The sequence below is a fragment of the Triturus cristatus genome, chromosome 11 (assembly GCF_964204655.1).
Source record: "Triturus cristatus chromosome 11, aTriCri1.1, whole genome shotgun sequence".
Taxonomy (NCBI): domain Eukaryota; kingdom Metazoa; phylum Chordata; class Amphibia; order Caudata; family Salamandridae; genus Triturus; species Triturus cristatus.
The window spans coordinates 114424560-114444716 of record NC_140594.1 but is presented as its reverse complement, the minus strand read 5'-3'; the positions used below and the strand labels follow the sequence as shown (position 1 = coordinate 114444716).

General features: G+C 47.8%; 1 protein-coding gene across 1 annotated transcript in view; it reads right to left on the bottom strand.

Annotated features, from left to right (window-relative positions):
* GGT5 (gamma-glutamyltransferase 5) overlaps positions 1–20157 on the bottom strand; it is a 358595-nt gene that overhangs the window by 87154 nt on the left and 251284 nt on the right. Inside the window, exon 8 of the mRNA XM_085636046.1 lies at positions 16208–16395. Within this exon, the coding sequence (XP_085492172.1) occupies positions 16208–16395 (188 nt within the window). The remainder of the gene's footprint in view (positions 1–16207; positions 16396–20157) is intronic.

Below are 20157 nucleotides of genomic sequence, written 5' to 3'. Positions count from 1 at the left end.
AAAACTCTTGGAGTTGAGCGGGAGTCGCTCTGGGTCCCAGAAACATGCGAAAGCGCTGAGCCAAACCAGGCACTGGCTCAAACGCAGAGCCAAACCTGGAGCATCCATGTTCCCACGTGTCATTGGCCGACAGACCAGGCGAAGTAAAATAGCTCTTTGACTTCATACTTTTCTTTTTCTTGAGGCACTTACCCGAGTGGCCCGATGACTTTGAATGCGATGGAGATCTCGGACTCCAAGACCACTCCCAGGACCTCCCTCTCGACCCGGAACAGGACCATTGTGGTGTCACACACTGAGCTGCCAGGAGCTTGAAGAATTGTTACTTCTAGGCCTTCAGGTGCATGGCATGGCACTCAGTGCAGGCCTTCTGAGCGTGGCCTTCTGATCACCGTCATCTGACAGTGACAGGCACCGCAGGGCTTGAAACCGGCCTTTCTAGATGACATCACTGCTACACCAGGGGGACATTCTCAAAAAACAACTTTGACAAAAGTCGAAAAAAGGTTAGTCAAAAAGTGACTAAGAAGTATCTTTCTGTGGATGTGCGCTGACTGGCGTGGAAAGAAAAGAACCGAAGATGCCATTGAGCTGATCAACGACACCTACCGGCGCGCAGGGGTACTGCTCACGAAAACATTTCCAGATCCAGTCTGATGGCTGCAGATAATTCTAAGTCTCTTTCAAATATTAGTTTCACTGGTACTGAGGACTGATCTATTTTGGAAGATATGTATTAGTCTATTAATTGTTACGTATGAGATAAATTACTTACCTTCAACAATGGTTGTTTCATCTTGACTGTAATATGAATTCACAAATTTTGTAAATATGCTGCACTGGGTGGTTGGAGTCACAAAGGGCCTTTTTTATTTGCATTAAACCCACTCTTTTTTGTTCCTGATTTAAAAGTCCGCCTATTGTCAACAATTATTTACAATTTACATGGAGTCGGCTTTCAATACATCCAGATGAGTATTACTCGGTCACCTCATGCTACTGGCTGTTTGATGTATATTTCAGACTTCCTGGAAGTGCTTTCATTAGAATGCATGAGGGACTATTTTACTTCTGGAAGTGCATTTAATCATCACACTGTCACATTCAATGTTATCAGATTCAATTTGATTACAAGAGCAGAGACTTTACTGCACATTTCTTGCTGTTTATTTTCATGTAGCAGTCAAGGTCCAAGAACACAAAAACAAAACCCATCATGCCTTTCATGTGCCCAGGAGTTGGAAACATAAAGAAAGGCTCCCATGCAGAAATAGAGGCCTTCAACCAGCATAGCCTCTTTTCTTGCTGCTAGAATCGCCAGGCATCCATTTGTGTGTCAACCTTTCAATACTGCTTTTCTTGTAGGAACATTCTGGCTCGCGTGTTGAAGGCGCGCTTTGTTTGTTTTGTCAGGGAGGCTGGTAGCTCAGCTCCATCTCCACAGGGCTTGTAAATTTCTCTTTCTTTCTTTGTTTATTTGATTAAGGACGCATGCAGCGCTAGGGTCACTGTGCGTCTTTCAGTCTGGCGTTTCAAGCTAGTTGTATGACTGAGGCAAGCATGCCTCTACGACTCAGCCCCAACACCGAATGCGTCTAAATAACGCATTCCTTTACCACGCATGTCTTTACCACACAATTTCGTGGTAAAGGGATTTGGGATGTGGGGGACGCATGGTGATGGTGGCACTGAGTAGGTACTGCTATTGTAGGCCCCTCTCTTTGACAGAGATCTCTACCATCTCCTGTGCACGGGGTCCCCTCCTGTGTTGCTCCCTGAGCTGGTTCCCCCCCCCTCCTATTATTATTTTCCTCCCTTTCCCCTCCACTGCCTCTCCTCCTTGTGTCTTTCCCTCCCTCCCTGTGCCCTCCCCTTCCCCCCCCCTCCTCGCCCTTGTCTCCCCCTCCCTTTCCCTCCCCCCCTCCCTCGGTAAAAAAAAAAAAAAAGGGATTTGGGTTGTATGGTGCCCTAAAACTACCCCGAGCCTTAAAAACTATCCTGCCCCTGAGCCCTAAACACTACCCCGACCCCCGAGCCCTAAACATTACCCGACCCCCCCTGAGCCCTAAAACCTACCCTGACCTCCCCTGAGCCCATGTGATAGACCTCCAGTGTGGCAGGTGATGGCGTATCCTACCATTGGGTGCCCATGATGGTAAGAGGGCTAACGATAAGGGTTTGGAGGCTATGGCTGCTGGGGGGGTGGACTAGCCTGACCTCTGGCTGCCTAACTGACGCGGTCTGTCGGTACAGCGTCCTCGGCCATGCAGAGGCTGGGAAGCTTGCGCCGTGTGGAGGTTGGGAGTGTATAGACTAGGCTGGAAGCCCCTTCCGTGGCCATGAAAGGAGCGAAAGGTGGATTGAAGGTGGCGAGGGGCCATGAATAGGCCCAAGAACCTCGCTGTAACCCTACTGTCCTTAAAGTGATCCAGCACTTAATCTGCCTTGAATCTGAAGAGATGGGAGACATCAAAGGGCACGTCCATAAGTGATGCTTGGACATCTCCTGAAAAGCCAGTTGTTATCAGCCAGGGCTTAAGGCCACCGTCAATTAAACTGCTCTGCCCAGTGAGTCAGTGGTATCCAGTCCACATGGGATCATGAACTTAGCTGCATCTCTCTTGTTGGCAACAGCGTGGAAGAGTATGGCCCAGGCCTCCTTCAGAACAATGGGCAGCACCTGTGCTACTGAATCCCATTGAGCATGGGAGTAATGGCCCAAAAGGCATGTGGTGTTCACGTACCACAGTACCAGGCTGTTGGAAGAAATCATTTACTTTCCTAAGGTGTCCAGCTTCCTGGATTCCCTATCCGACAGGGCGGTAGGGAATGCAACAGGATTTACATTGAAAGTAGAGACTTAAACCACCAAACTCTCTGGGGTAGGGTGTTGTGTGAGGAAATTGGGGTCCTGTTCACAGGAGCCCCTGTGCTGGGTTTGGACCAAGTTCCAAGCAAGACATCTGTAAGGCCATCATTCAAAGGGAGAAGCTGTTCAGAGGGGGTCATTCTCGGCTGAAGCACCTTCATCAATACGTTGGCCTTGACTGCCAGCCAGGGCAATTGAAGTTCCAGGATATCAGCCACCCTTCACACCAGTATAGCAAATAACACTTCCTCCACTGTAACCATGGTAGTGGAGAGTGACAGTGTCTGGAGAAGAGTCCAGTCCAGTGGTCTCCACCAAGTCCTCACACCAGTCCATATTGGGGTCTAAAACCTGGTATTCCTTAGGGTCCAGCAACTCCACCCATTCCTCCCCAAGTCCTAACCCATAGGAATAGGGCTCCGGTTCCGGCATGGAAGGCATGGCTTTAGTCGATGCCAAAGTCGGCATTAGATGACACCAGTGTGGCACCGTGTGGAGTCAGGGATCAGAATGGGGCCGGTGGCGGCACCGGTAGCATCGGCATCAGGACCGATGCCGGGGAAGGTCGAGGTGGTGTGACCGGCGCTGATCTGTATCCATCCATGGATCCAAGGGGCCCGATTGGCACCCGAGCCACTTACATGGAACCAGAATGGTCCCTCATGAACACACATGGCCAAAGGCACACAGGTGGGACAGGCCACTCATATCTGAGGCACATTACCTCATAAAACTCTTGGAGTTGAGCGGGAGTCGCTCCGGGTCCCAGAAACATGCGGAAGCGCTGAGCCAAACCAGGCGCTGGCTCAAACGCAGAGCCAAGCCTAGAGCATCCATGTTCCTACGTGTCATTGGCCGACAGACGAGGCGAAGTAAAACACCTCTTTGACTTCATACTTTTCTTTTTCTTGAGGCACTTACCCGAGTGGCCCGATGACTTTGAATGCGATGAAGATCTCGGACTCCAAGACCACTCCCAGGACCTCCCTCTCGACCCGGAACAGGACCTTTGTGGTGTCACACACTGAGCTGCCAGGAGCTTGAAGAATTGTTATTTCAAGGCCTTCAGGTGCATGGCATGACACTCAGTCTCTCCCCTACCTTCTCCTGCATTTTCTATCCCCAGGGTGTGCCATTGAGCTTCCACCCCCCTCCCGAGACCCATGGTGTAGATCCTGACTACACCCCATGTGAGACCCTTTTTTAACCCTTTTTACCTTTCGTGTATTCAGTGGCCATTAACACTGTGTATTTCTACCGCGTACAGTGCTTTCACCACATAGGATTATGGCTAGTGCTAATTAACGTCCAGGGCTCTCCATACTCTTTATTTCTTTTGCGTTTAGAGATCGCATTTCGTTTTTTGGTATGCATCCCTTCTGTCATCACAACAGCACAGATGACCAGCGTTACCGACTGAGGGCACAACATAGAGCACAATCTTTTGAATGTCCCACGATGACAAACCCTTATGACTATGTCTAACTATTACTTGTTTGTCTCTCTCTTTGTTTGTCTGTGTATTTGATGTTTTTACCCAGAATAAACTCGGTTCCTCTCCATTGCGGGAGTCACCTCATTTTTATATTTTGATATATAAATAATCTTTGTATCTTTTTTCACACTTATAGCCTCAGGTCAGGGTGGGCCTTAGCGCGCCCATACCGCCGAGGTTCTCACGCACCTTTTTTGGTCCTGACGAATGCCAGTTTATATTTAACACATAGGCAGAAACATGTTGACCATATGTCATAAGGGACCTGGCTGAACAATGTATTCAGCTTCCACGTCCCGCACATTGTTTTTATACATGTCTGTTTGGCTTTTAATAAAATTATTTGTTGACACAAACCAGACATTTTTAACAATCACTTTCACTACCCACCACATACACGACCAGCTCCGCAGTAATTCTGGCGTCGAAGCACACCGGGGTGGCACTCGGCCTCTCCCGGTGGGGCCCAATGATGAAGCATGTCAGCAACCAGGTTGGTGAGTGAGGGCTTTATTAAGAAACCTATTTGGTTTCTGTAGTTGTGCTCTACCAATGATTCCTAGGCACACTTTTTCGTTGTTCTAATTATAATGACTTTGGGGGACTAAGAGTGGCCCATTTTGTTTTTCCCTCACTCTCTTGCCGTTTTCAGCACTCAGTGCAGGCCTTCTGAGCGTGGCCTTCTGATCACCGTCATCTGACAGTGACAGGCACCGCAGGGCTTGAAACCGGCCTTTCTAGATGACATCACTGCTACACCAGGAGAACATTCTCAAAAAACAACTTTGACAAAAGTCGAAAAAAGGTTAGTCAAAAAGTGACTAAGAAGTATCTTTCTGCGGATGTGCGCTGACTGGCGTGGAAAGAAAAGAACCGAAGATGCCATTGAGTTGATCAACGACACCTACCGGCGCGCAGGGGTACTGCTCACGAAAACATTTCCAGATCCAGTCTGATGCCTGCAGATAATTCTAAGTCTCTTTCAAATATTAGTTTCACTAGTACTGATCTATCTTGGAAGATTTGTATTAGTCTATTATTTGTTACGTATGAAATAAATTACTTACCTTCAACAATGGTTGTTTCATCTTGACTGTAATATGAATTCACACATTTTGTAAATATGCTGCACTAGGTAGTTGGAGTCACAAAGGGCCTTTTTCATTTGTATTAAACCCACTCTTTTTTGGTTCTGACTTAAAAGTCCGCCTATTGTTAACAATTATTTACAATTTACATGGAGTCGGCTTTCAATACATCCATGATGAGTATTACTCGGTCACCTCATGCTACTGGCTGTTTGATGTATATTTCAGACTTCCTGGAAGTGCTTTCATTAGAATGCATGAGGGACTATTTTACTTCTGGAAGTGCATTTAATCATCACACTGTCACATTCAATGTTATCAGATTCAATTTGATTACAAGAGCAGAGACTTTACTGCACATTTCTTGCTGTTTATTTTCATGTAGCAGTCAAGGTCCAAGAACACAAAAACAAAACCCATCATGCCTTTCATGTGCCCAGGAGTTGGAAACATAAAGAAAGGCTCCCATGCAGAAATAGAGGCCTTCAACCAGCATAGCCTCTTTTCTTGCTGCTGGAATCGCCAGGCATCCATTTGTGTGTCAACCTTTCAAGACCGCTTTTCTTGTAGGAACATTCTGGCTCGCGTGTTGAAGGCGCGCTTTGTTTGTTTTGTCAGGGAGGCTGGTAGCTCAGCTCCATCTCCACAGGGCTTGTAAATTTCTCTTTCTTTCTTTGTTTATTTGATTAAGGACGCATGCAGCGCTAGGGTCACTGTGCGTCTTTCAGTCTGGCGTTTCAAGCTAGTTGTATGACTGAGGCAAGCATGCCTCTACGACTCAGCCCCAACACCGAATGCGTCTAAGTAACGCATTCCTTTACCACGCATGTCTTTACCGCACAATTTCGTGGTAAAGGGATTTGGGATGTATGGTGCCCTAAAACTACCCCGAGCCTTAAAAACTATCCCGCCCCTGAGCCCTAACACTGCCCCGACCCCCGAGCCCTAAACATTACCCGACCCCCCCTGAGCCCTAAAATCTACCCTGACCCCCCCTGAGCCCTCAACACTACCCTGACCCCCAAGCCCTAAACATTACCCGACCCCCCCCTGAGCCCTAAAACCTACCCTGACCCCCCCTGAGCCCTCAACACTACCCTGACCCCCAAGCCCTAAACACTACCGCCCCCCCGAGCCCTAAAAACTACCCTGACCCCTTGACCCTAAACACTATCCCGCCCCCGAGACCAAAACACCACCTGACCCCCCCATGAGGCCTAAACACTACCCCGTTCCCCTCCAAGCCCTAAAAACTACCCGACCCACCTCAGTCCTAAAAGCTACCCCGACCCTCCCTGAACCTCAAAAACTACCCCAACCCTTAAAAACTCCCCCCCCCCCACACCCTTAATCCCGGGCCCAGCCCCACTTACTTCACCACGTCTTCTCCCGATCCTTCCTGTTCCTGGGCCCGCCCATCCCAGCATCTAGACCATGCAGTGCCTTAACCACGCATAGGTATGGTTAAGGCATATGCTTGGTTAGGGCATAGGCGTGGTCAAGGCATGCATGGTTTAGTTTGTAGGGAAATGGTATGGTGGGCTCTGTCCGCGTTGTAAAGGTCATTTCCCTTTCAAGCCTGATGCTACCACATTGATTCAGGGGACACATATCATTTGGATTGTTTTCCGTGGTATTTACATTTTGTTAATAGATCTAAAGAATAATGTTGATGATCAAAGGGGTCAGGGAGCTGAGTCAAGTCATGGTGTGCTGGCTCGAAAGAATCTGTGAATTTATCGATCTGTTCATAAGACTATTTCTTCATATTTCAAGTCTTTGGCCCCTGATATAGGCGCGGCAGTAGCTAAAGCTCTTTCAGGTTTGCTGGCCTTGCCTGCTTTCAGCATTCGGGCCCGGAGGCTACGGGTTTGGAGGTGAAGTGCATAACCAAAGTGGTAAAATACTGTGTAAATCGAAGTACTTGGTATCATCTTGTATGTTTTGTAATGTGACAGTGAGCTTCAACTGTGAGATTGGCGGTGGAGGAAATGAAAAGCGAATAAGAGGTAGTTTTATTGAATATCTGATGCCTTTGACAACTATGACAATGATATTTATTATGTGATATCAATACTGATTTTATTATGATTATTTTTATGGTGTTGAATAATCTAAATAGCAGATAAACAGTTATTATTATGGATGCCACCGAGCAGCCTCTGTTCGAGCCTCTCTTAATTCAGCACCCCAACTCCTCAGAATCATCTCCTACCGATGACGCGGATTATATTACATCGAGTCTGAAATTCACTCGAGATAGGGCCAATGGAGCTGAGAAGAGGACAGAATGTCCACAACCTCCACTGTCTGAGGCTACTCCTATCCTACCTCCCAAAACTGTGACGTACTTAAGCAAGGGAGGACAAGGAGGTGTATCAAGAGGGCTTGGTCCATATGTCAAGATAAACTACTGGACACTCTCGGTCTGCTTTTTTATGATTCGGTGCTTGGCAGAGCAAGCAAAGCACTCAGGGAATCCTTTAGTTCCAGAAATAGTCAACTTGGCCTTATCCCTAAAAATAAAAGGTTTTATTGAGATTTATTTTTGCATTCTTCTAAAGCGCGAACTCGCCCCGAAGGTATTAGAGTGATTTACATGAGGACCAGTTACATTACACAAGGACACATTCATTTTTGGTAGGAACAGGGAGATTTTGGGGCTCATTACTATGGTGGGTGGAATCACTTATGCCTGACAACGCATCAGTCATGGGACCGACCAACACCCGGTCGGAGGTCCCGATTGCCCAATTAGGATGCGACTGAACACTGTTCGGTCGCATTCCTATATTTTACTATGGGAGCATGCATTCCGGCCATAAACCGGCTGTAATGCATGCTCCCATAGTAAAATGAGAGGTGCAGTTCATCCCTGCACCCAGTGGCAGGCACCGCAAGGTGCCTGCCAAAAGGTGCAGTGATCTCAACAGGGGGACTCCATAGGAGCCCCCTCGGCGTCCAACCAGAGGCCGTGCACCCAAGGGGGCCATGCTGGGGCACCCAAAGACACTTTCTGACATTGTTTCCATGTCGGTCAGACCGGCATGGAAACCATGTCGGAAACCGCCAAAGTAGTCTCAAGGCTGGAAACGCCTTCCCTTGAGATTACTTGCCACATTCCGGCTGGCGGACGGGCTCTCTGAGCCTGTTGGAAGCCAGCTGGAATGACCGGTATAATTCCTTTCCAACCGCCTCCATCAAAACGAGGCAGATGGAAAGGAATCGGACCGGCCCATTATGATGCGGCTTGGAAGACTCCGACCGACGCCGCATCATATTCTGCCCCTAAGTGATTTGCCGAGAATCACAGTATATTGAGCTGACGACAAGACTTAGACCTGGTTCCCCAGTTCTAAAGACAGTAGCTCTGGCCGTTACACCACATCCATCTCTGATTGATCCTAGGTTTGGGGATTTGATGGGATCTGAACTGGCAAAGGAGACTCAAGGCCTCTGGTTTGGTGACAGTTTAAAAAGATTGGTAAATATGTTCAAGCTTCTTTCTTCTCTGGAACTGGATGGTTTGGTTATATCTGAGGGAGGAACCCTTAGCAGACCCTGTATACTAACCCCACAGAATGATCGTTCAGGTCCTTTGACAGGATCAGGTTTACAGATTTCATTTCCTCTCCTTCAGGCTCTCCAGCGCCTTTGTGTTTCACCAAACTCCTGAAACCACAGGCGGTGATACTCAGGACGCAGAGCCTCCAAATGGTGATAAATCTGGACATTCAATTCCTGGATCAGGAGGACAAGTAATAAAGCAAGACCAGTCAGCCATTCTACAGCATGCATTGACAGAGGAAAATGCCTGTAGTGATTGTTTTTGTGCACAAAGGTGCCCCTTCCTGCGCAAAAAGTATCTTCCCACGGCGCAGACATCCTTGCACCATGGTACAAGGGTGCCTGCACCAGCGCATGGCTGCAGTTTGTGCGCCAGCACAGGGGGAAGCACAGAGATGCGACATATTCTTGTAAATATGTCGCATCCCTGTGCTTCGGAAGTGCCGCAGCGTGGGGCAGCCAAAGGGCTTGCGGTGCCACGCTTCGGTACTTCCTTGTAGATCTGCCCCTCAGTCTGTACTGATAGCACCTCTCTGGAAAGCTCACACTCCATACTCTTCTCTCCTAGAGCTGGCATTGGATTTCGCAGTCATCTCACCCTTGTTCCCATCCCTGCTTGTGTATCAGAGGTTTCAGCTTCACAATCAAATTCTAGATTGTAGTATTGTCTTGGTGGCATGGAGGCTTTTGGGGCTTCCTGGTTTCTTCCAGAACTTTTGGAAGGGGCTTGAAAGCGTATCTGAGCTGCCTCGGCTCAAGGAACAATCAGAGCATACAAATCAGCATGCAGAGCACGTTTTTCAAGTTTGTGCGATTTGGGGGCAGATTTACTATGGGCTTGCATTGCCCTTGCGTCATGCGGGATACAGTAAGACACAGAAAGCCCCCTTGTGTGGCTCTGCATGGTTTTGTAAATCCAGACTAACACATAGTAGTGCAAATTGCTCTCTCGTGTTACTTTGTGTTGAGAAGGTGTTCAGTGGGTGAAACATGAGCACTCCCATGCATTCACCCATGGAGGATTTTGATATTATCCCAGATTTAATAAGGTCAGTAAACCTAGGATTGTGTCAAAATAGTATGCCTTCTCAAGTGAGGCACAACTAACAAGGAGAAATATTTTTATTTCTCCTCGCTATTTCTTCTTTGCAGATATCCTGCATTCTGCAGCACGCGTAGAAAGAGGAAAATGCCTCTAAGGTTTGTTTTTGTGAAGGAAGGTATCCCTTTCAGGCCAAAAACAATCCTGGTACCCTCGTGCCATGGTGCAAAGGTGCCTGAGTTGACGCTAGGCAGCACACAGTGCACCAGTGCAGGGAGAGAACAGAAATGCATCCTATTGTGGTAAATATAGCACATTTCTGCTCTCTCCCTGTCATGCAGCGAAGCAGGTTTCTTGCTGCATTGCATTGCGTAACTTCTTAGTAAATCTAATCCCTAGTTCTTAGGTTATTTCAATCAGGTACCCAGAACTTTGTAACTCGTTTGGGGCGGTGGGTTTAGGTCCCAGGTCTCCGCAGCCCAACCGTCTCCCTAGTCAGCACCCATCATCAGGTGCGGGCATGGGATTCCACCATAGATCTATGTGCTCTTCCCGGTGGGAGCAACCTTTCCTTCTGCTCCCAGAGGGCAGATGCAATCCAGTATTCCCTGCTCATGGCAACAAAAGAAACATTCTTCCTTTGCATCCATGGGGAAGGGGGCACACAACTTGATTTTTGGGTGTGGACCTCGGGGATGAGGTTCCCGAGACAATTACCTGGCTTAGGTAGGGAGGGGGAGCACACAGCCACCTCGTCAAATAAATATCTAAATATGTGCCGACACCAGGACTCTGGCCCACTCTAGGGGTTACTAAATGAAATACAGGGACTGCCATTTTATTTTTGCCAGTCCTGCAGAGTACCGCAGTACCAGCAAAAATGTTTTGTAAATGACAGCTCCCATATTTCATTAGATTACCCACGGGGTGGGCCATGACCCTGGGGTCAGTGCATATTTATATATTTGCAAAACCAAAAAAATAGTTACATTTTGGTCATTAAGGAGTCAGGGTATACTTACCCTGCCTCCTTAGGTCCATTTTATTAAAGTTTTCAGGAGAGGGGACCAAGTCCCCAAGTACTGTATTGGTCGCTGCAACATTTCCGTTCATGTTCTCTCCAGCCAATTAGAGCGGTTTCTCCAAAAAAGCCCCGACAGCCAATCAGAAGGCTTGAACTTATTAATTTCAGACTAACTGTCAATATATCTATACATTTTTAACTTTAATTTCCTCAAAAACGACTGAATCGTTTTACACCAAATCACAAAAAGCAGGCTTTCTGGGTAAAGATCTAGCTTTATGTCAAATTTGGTGTAATTCCATTCAGACTTTTTTACTGTAGCACTGTGTAAAATTTCCTATTGAACTGAGAATTGAGAAGAAGAGCATCATTCAGGTTGTGGGGCTGCAACATGCAAGGAAAAGAACATTTACAAAAAGACCTTCAAGAGAATCCACAGTCACCTCCATAAGGTAACATTGGCATTATGGGGCAAATCCAAGACTTAGCGTGTAGGAACTCTAACAATGTTTCGGGTCGTATCTCAAACCAGAAAGTGCCAGAACTGTCTGGATTTCTGTCTGTATTCTGTCTTTTACTGATCTTTCACCAACTATCCAGACACCTGCGCTCCACCTCCCTCTCCCTCGCTCACACACCCTCATCCACCAAAGTAACAGTGGAGGACGCTCCTTCTACTACCTCGCCTCGAAGTCCTGGAACGGCCTGCCCCTCCTCTTCTGGACCTCACCCTCTCTTCAGGAATTCCGAAAGGCCCTCAAGACCTGGTTGTTCAACTGATTCCACTCACACAGACCGGCCCTTAGCACCTGGATACCCTTGCGGTTGATTCGTGCTTCAGAAATCCTGCCTGATGGATTGACTGATTAATAAAAGTTACTTTATTTCTAGGTGGAAGCGCTGACTGTCCATTGATGTTGAGTATCATGAACAGAGTCACCAGTTCCTAAAGGGAGCCTTGACTGCTTCCCTTGCTATGAAGACATCGTAAAGTGGCCAATGGCATTGGAAGCTGGTGATCTTTCAAAATGGCAGGTGAAATACTTGCTCCTAATTCCACCAAGCGTGAGAGACCAGCAAACCCAAATTCTTTTACTAGAGTTCCTAAGGGAAGCAGGACCTTCCCCTGTGAAGATTTTGAAATAGAAATCGGGGTCACATAGTGAATTTTAAAGCATATTTTTCACTTAGATGTGTTCAAAATCCACAGGCTCCGTACGGGCATTCAGTAACTAATCAATGACTTTGACTCTGTGCCAGGCCAGGACTTGACCCCATTTTTTCAAAATGTGCAGTGGGGGAACCCCTTCTGACATTTGTCACTAGTTAGAGTGATAGCCAACATTTTCTCGCGGGACCGCCAGCACCAACTTTTTGCCCTGTGTGCCTCATTTGCCAAGGATACCTCTAGTGTGCCAAAACCAGCATGTGGGTTGAGAGTTCCTTGTGCCGTAAACTATCCTCCAAAATGTCAGCTCCTGCATTGTATCACACATGTCCCATGGGTCCAAAATCACCTCCAGTGTGCCCTCTCAGTATTGTCCTTCGGTGGCCGGTATGCCAAGAATCACCTGCAGTATGCCAGCGCCAGCATTTTGCCGTAGATACCTTCATAGACCAGGATTACCTCCACTGTGCCACGGCCAGCAGCAGACTCACTATTGTAACACCTTCACTCACATAATCTCACTCAAAGCCAGGCAAAAATCTTCACTCTAGTCAGGATAAGGGAGATACACGTCCAAAATAACCCCTGCTCACCCCCTTGGTAGCTTGGCATGGGCAGCCAGGCTTATCTTAGAGGCAGTGGGTAAAACTGACAGTAATACAGTGTACGCACTACAAAAGGACACCACACTAGTTTAGAAAAATATCCAATATTTGTATATAATTAAAACAAGACCAAAAACGATAAAAATCCACAATACTATACTTAGAAGCTCACAGTTCAAAAATACGTTGATTGAAAAGAGTTCCTTGTGTGGATAGCTCCATCCGGGCTTCCACGGCATCGAGGGCACACAAATCTAAAAACAGTTCTGGCTGACCGTGGGGTCGCAGGCCAGCTATGGTGTCAGGAAGACCTGCAACCAGTACCTTTAAGAGATGCAGGGCGATGGGGCCCTTGAAGTCACTTGTGTTGCAGGTCGAGCTCCTTTCTGATAGGAGCAGGAGCGCTGGTGCCAACAAGCGTCGGGTGCTGCAGTGCGAAGGGCAGCAGTGCAGCGTGCGTGCCCCCAGGTCGGGGTGCGAGCAGCAGCTCGGTGGTGGCGTCAGATGGCGTTGTCGGTGAGACCAGCGTCGCGGTGCGAGATGGAGGCGGTGCTCGGAGCGGTGCTAGCAGGTCACGGTGCAAGCAGCGGCGTCTTCGTTGCTGAAGCGCTGTCGTCGGCTGACGAGCGGGAGTCTATGGCACTGGCGTCCGTGGGCCATGGCTGCGGTGTGGAATGAGGGCGGTGCGTCGTGTAACTTACAAGCGGTGCCCCCGAACCACGGTGCAAGCAGCGGCGTCGATCTGCGTGGGAAGTGGCGGCGTCAGGAAGGCCTCGGCGTCGTTGTGAAGCGAGGCAGTTCAGAGTGCGGTGCCCACAGGTCGCGATGCGAGCAGCGGCTCGGTGATGACGTCAGCAGGCGTCGTCAGTGAGAACAGGGTCGCGGTGCGGCGTTGTGGCGGTGCCCCCTGCGGTGCCAAAGCTTCGGCGTGAAGCAAGGCGGTGCGGAGTGTGGTGCCCACAGGTCGCGGTGCGAGCAGCAGCTCAGTGATGGCATCAGCGTCGTCGTCGGTGAGCCCAGGTTCGTGGTGCGGCGGTGCCCTCTGTGGTGCCTTCAGGACACGGGGTCGGCACGGTTGTTGTAGACGTCATCGAGGTGGTGTTCTTCAGGTTGTAGTATGAAACACACAGTCCCCAGTGCTGCGGGTCGAAGAACCTGGAGTCTTTGATGTTCCTGAGACTCCGTGAACAGGGGGCAAGCTCTACTTCGAGCCCTTGGAGAGTCTCACCAATGCGGTTGCAGAAAGTCCAGTCCTGGCCTTTCACTGTCCGAGACAGAAGCAGCCACTGCAGGTCGGCCCAGCAAAGCACGCAGCAAAGCAGTCGTTCCTTCTTGCAGCTTCTCCAGCTCTTCTTCTTGGCAGTCTCCTTGATCCAGATGAGTTCTAAAGTTCAGGGGTTTGGGCCCCAGTATTTGTACACAAAAATCCTTTGATCTTCCAGGCACAGGGTGTCTGTGCCCGGCCAGAACCAGTTTGGCCTTCTCTGGTGTGAATTCCTGGCAGGAGGTGGAGACGGCTTTGTCAGAGGCAGACCAGGCCCTTTGAGGTGCAAGGAAATCTCCTCCCTCTTTCCCCATCGCAGCCCAGGTTAATTTAGCCCTTTCCTGACCTACCTAGATGATCGGGAGCCACCCTGCTTCCTAGCCATCTGTCGTCCAAAACCCAGACAGGCAATCCACATTCCAGCAGAGGCACACGGGATGACCGAGCAAAATAATACCCACTTTCTAAAAGTGGCCTTTATGACCTCAGAATGAAAAGGGCACCCTCACTAAAGGCTGCGTCTTTAGACGCTGAGTTCAGGCATACCAATCTTCATTCAATTATACCTTTTTCAGGCTATGGACATGGGTGGCACAATCCGTGCTGCAGGCTCACGAGTAGCGGTTGACTCATAAGCCCCGGCCCCCATAGTACCCTTTACAGGGGACTGACAAGTAAATCAAACATCCAATCATAACACAATTTACCACAGGAGCACCAGCACTTTACCACTGATCAGCAGTGTGAAAAGCGCGCCAAAACGCTACACCAGCAAAAGCAGAGTCAAAACCGGGAGGGCAGAAAGCAAAAACTCTGGGAAAACACGCCAATAGATGGCAAGTCTAAAAGTCACCCTCACTCACATGCACTCACTCTTACACTCACTCGTTTTCCCAGGCTCACTCATTCTCGCTCACAGTTACAGTCACTCTCATTTAATCTCACTCACTTTCACTCACACGCAAGCTTGTACATACTCTCTTTCACCCACATTTACATGTATGCACACATTTGACAGATTTCATTTCTTTACTTACCTCCAGCTGCTTGAACCGGTCTGCTTTAGCTGCCAGAGCTACATAAACCCATTGGACAGGTACACATCTCCCTCCTGCCTCAATCACTGAAGCAGGACATTGACAGCTGGCGTCTTCCGGAAATCACACCATGCTCAAGTGCCACACTGGCGTCAGCGTTGGGCCTTTTACATTTGTCCTGCACCCTCTACCAACTCATTACAGGGTGGGATGGAGTTCGTGAGGCTCCTGACCTAACCCTGTGATGAGATGGAAGAGGGCTAGGTGACAGCCTTATTGACATAGAGCCTTGGGCAATAAAATGTGTGAGGTGTCTTCTGCAAGTGATGCCCCAACACGTCACAAAATGGGTGTCCCATGGCATGATAGGCCTCTTAAGTCAAGAATGAGATTTCTCAAGCCTGGGAATAACTGTTTTGAGGTTGGTCCAGGTGCCTCCATGTGCCTGCGCCAGCAATGGACAGGTTCATTGCCTCAGGCTGTTGCTGGACCCCCATTTGCAGCTAGGGTCAGTAGTGTTTAATTGTATGTTACCAGCTGTGAATAATAGCCGAATACGTACCATTAGTATGATGAAGAAGGACTGACCTAGCCACACAATATACTGCCCCGCAACCCAAAAAAGGTCTCCCAGATACCCCCAAAGCTAAACATGGAGCACCATTGTCAACACTCCCACCACCCACCTCACGCTTATGACAATAAAGAATCAATTTTCCTGGCAGATATTTCACAGTAGCTCCTCCAGGCCCCTCGAAATCTCCAGAACTTGACTGTGTGATTTAGAACATGAAGTTTTAAGGCACTGGTGGAACGTTTTGCGCACCCCAAGTTAACGTACGTGCACAAAAAGTGTTAGACTCAACTCCTAAACAAGCATCATTTATAAGACCTCAGAGATATGCTCCAGCTAGTGGCAACATGAAAAAATCATAAATGAACTGTTTCTCAATGTAATTACGCTAATGCTAGATCTAAATGTAACTGTAGACCTAATATAATGATGGCCACGCCCCCTCGCACATGCATTAGGGTCACGTTCACTTACACATAGTTAATGGTGCTGGTGACGGACACAGCGCTGCCGTCTTTGGCAATGACTGAAAGGTGGGATGTGCCTGGGCCATCTCTCGTTGGCTGTGAGATGTTGTAATAACTCAATGTGTGATTCCCCGAGTCGTCGATGCGGCTCCTGGCAAGGTCCGCAAAGCTGTCAGATATGAGAGTAGCAATGTCCTTCCAGGAGTAAAGGCATAGTCAAGTTAGCCAAATGTAAAGGACACATGAAAAGTGTTACAAGTTAATAAAATAAATGTAAAAAAACATACAATTATAAAGCAATCTAAAGAATACATGACTGAGTGAAAAACACACCTCCATGATAGAAATATCACTAGGCAAGAAAAAACATAGAGAATAAAACGTGAAATATGATGAAAGTTACCACTTTTAGACCATCATCCAACAACAAACAAAACATAATCCACAAAATTAAGGGCACCTTTCAGTACAAGAAAAAAGCAGTATACACTCACCTACCACACCGTCACCATAACAAACAAAACAAGCACTGGCAAAGCCAATAGGTGATTTTGAAAAGGGTTAGCCAAGCATTTGGCTTTGCCAATGCTTATTGCCAATGATGAATAGCATCAGCAGCAGGTACTGTGTTTTCTTCTCACTGATGATATTCTGTACTGGATAACAAAAATGGCTAGCCCCACTGTGATGGTGTATACACGTGAATCCATCACCACTCATGCACATGTATGTGTCATTACATTGCAGCAGCTATTTCTTTGTTTATTTTTAATGTGTCCAGCCCCACTGTGATGATGTATGTGTGCACATGCGTCACCACGTACCTGCACATATGCGTCATGATGCTGTGGTAGCCAATTGTGTTTATTTTTAATTTACCATTCTAAGATGTCTTTGAGTAGTAAATCTAAATTTTAAAAGTGTGCTAAAGAACATACCACATTAAAGAGTGGACTGGTAGCAATTTCAGCTGATGGACCCTCCAAAAAAGAAAAAGCAGCAAGACGCAATGAAGGAGCTGTGTTGTGGGGGTGGAGAGAGAAACAGAAGCCTTAGCCAGATAAGGATGAGGTGTGAAAAGCAACCAACAATCTGGGGGAGAGCAATACAGAGAGAGCAGCAGTGGGGCTGAGGTGAGTGGGGAGCAGCAGGCAGGGGAGAGAGCAAGCACACTGGGAGTGCTCAAGCAAAACAAAAAAGTAGTTCACTAATGGTGAGGTATAAAAGGATATTACTCATTCAGTAAAGAGGGTGTTAAAGAACCCAAGCACCAAGAGGGGAAAAAACGCAAGAAGAGGAAAGAAGACATCCATTAAGAAGAAAGCAAATGTGATTGACAAGAAAGCTAACCAATGGTAAGTAACAGATGACCCAAAGCCACTTTAAGTGTTCGTATTATACACAAATGGTACTCAACAGTGGACATCTAAATGCTGCATGTAGGCAAGTATCCACAACCGCGTGGAGACAACAGTTAATTGCAAATCCAAAGAGCAATCTCACTGTGAATGTCAGTGAAAACTGAAGCCAATAATTAACACATTAGTCAATATCAAAGATGAGAAATAACTTCACTGATGCCAACCGTGAGTGCCAGAAAAGAAACAATCACATAAGAGATAATAGGAAATATCAAAATATGGAGAACCACCATCAGGCAACAGACACAACCACTTATTAGAAAGAACCACAACAATGCTGGACATCAGACATGATAAACACATATATCCAATACCAGTCACAATAATGGGTAAAAAAGAACCACTCTATAAAACTAGACAAAAAAAAATTTGAAAAAACTGCCACCCTGAGAGAATCAGTAACCTTCTGAGACAAGAAGAAATGATGCAAAGGTAATAAAACTAATCAATATCAGAGACATGAATCGGCCACACTGAAAACAACACACAATATGAGAGATAAAACAATTGCAGAGAAGGTAACAGGCAATGCAAGACAACAATCAAATTGTGGGTAGTGGGGAATATCAGGCAAGAAGGAGCCACAATGAGAACACCAGCAACTGTTAAAGACCAGAAACCCCCACTTGGATGACAGCAGTCAATATTGAAGAAAATAGAAAAGCACGCGTAAAATGTTAGTGAGCAGGAGAGGAAAAACTCACACAGTAAATGCCAGAGAAACAGGGATGGCAGACCAGAACAGCAGTCAATATCATGGCTAAGAAGCACAAGTTACTACTTGTGTAACGATATATCTGTAAGAGACATTAGTTAGTGATAGATTCCTCACCTTAGAATAATCCCCAAGCGTCAGACTGGATCCGGAAAGTTTTTTTTTTCTGCTAGCAGTACCCCTGCACGTCAGTAGGTGGCGTCGTGTGGCTCTGCATCCATCGCTGGTGTATGCGCCAAGATGACGTCACGGAGACTACTTAGGCGCCACCCATGCGAGCTGACGTCAGTTCTGTACACGACTTTCCGCGCCAGGAACGCAGAGCCATGCAAGAAACTGACCACTGGTGCCATGAAACTAGGGCCCTCAAAGGGGATGACCTTAACCCTTGAAATCTGTTCGCAGAACGGGGAGGATGGGTGGGATGGTAAGTAATCTATCACTAACTAATGTCTCTTACAGATATAGCGTTACACAAGTAGTAACTTGAGCATCTGAAAGAGACACGTTAGTGATAGATTCCTTACCTTAGAATAGATACCCCAGCAATACCAACCCTGGTGGTGGGTCTGCGAACGAAGATCACACTAGAAAGTCACGGAGAACAGAACGGCCCAAGAAGCTGTGTCTCCGGACTTGACTGTCAAGGCAGTAATGCTTGGTAAACGTATGCAGCGAAGCCCACGTAGCTGCCTGACAAATATCCTGCAAGGGAACGCCGTGTCCCAAGGCAATAGTGGCTGCCGTTGCCCTGGTAGAATGGGCATGTAGCCCCACCGGAGGCTCCTTCTTAGCCGAGTAACATGCTTTGATGCACAGAACAACCCACCGAGAGATGGTTTGTTTGTGCACGGTACGACCTTTTTTGGCGCCCATGTAGCCAACAAAGAGCTGGTCATCCACCCGGAACTGTTGTGTGCGCTTCAGATAGAACGAGAGCGCGCGTTTTGGGTCCAAACGGTGGAGCCTCTCTTCCTCTTTTGAAAGATGCGGAGGCGGAAAGAAGGTAGGCAAAGTGATGGTCTGCCCAAAGTGGAAGGGCATGACAACCTTTGGCAAGAAAGAAGGACAGGTCCTTAAAACCACCTTGTCCGGATGAACAGAAAGGAAAGGAAGTTTGGAAGAAAGAACCTGGAGCTCACTCACTCTTCTAGCAGAGGTGATAGCTACCAGGAAAGCCGTCTTGAGAGTGAGAAGACGCAAAGGACAGGTATGAAGGGGCTCGAAGGGAGCGCACATCAGATATGTCAAGACAAGGTTTAAGTCCCATTGAGGCATTATGAATGGCACGGGAGGAAACGTGTGCGTAATGCCCTTTAGGAAACGGTTAACAACCGGGGACTTAAAAAGAGAAGGCTGATCTGGAAGCCGTAAAAAGGTGGAGATGGCCGAAAGATAACCTTTGATAGTGCCCGGAGCAGAGCCCTGCTGGGCCAAAGAAAGAAGGAACAGAAGGACTTCAGAAAGGGGATCCACATCCTTAGCCACAAACTTGTTCCACCTGCGGGCGTATACCATTTTAGAGGAGGGCCGCCTGGCCGCCAGAATGACATCACAGACTTCGAGAGGAAGATCAAAAGCTGTCAACTGTCGCCGCTCAATCTCCATGCATGGAGGTGGAGGCTGGGCAGGTTCGGGTGGAGGACGGTACCCTGCTGCTGTGACAGAAGATCCTCCCGAAGAGGCAGACGGATCGGGGGATCGATCGCCATGCTGAGTAGCTCGGGATACCAGTATTTTCATGCCCAATCCAAAGCCACAAGGATGACTTGGGCCCGGTCGCGCCGAATCTTCTTCAGCACTCTGGGCAGAAGTGGTATA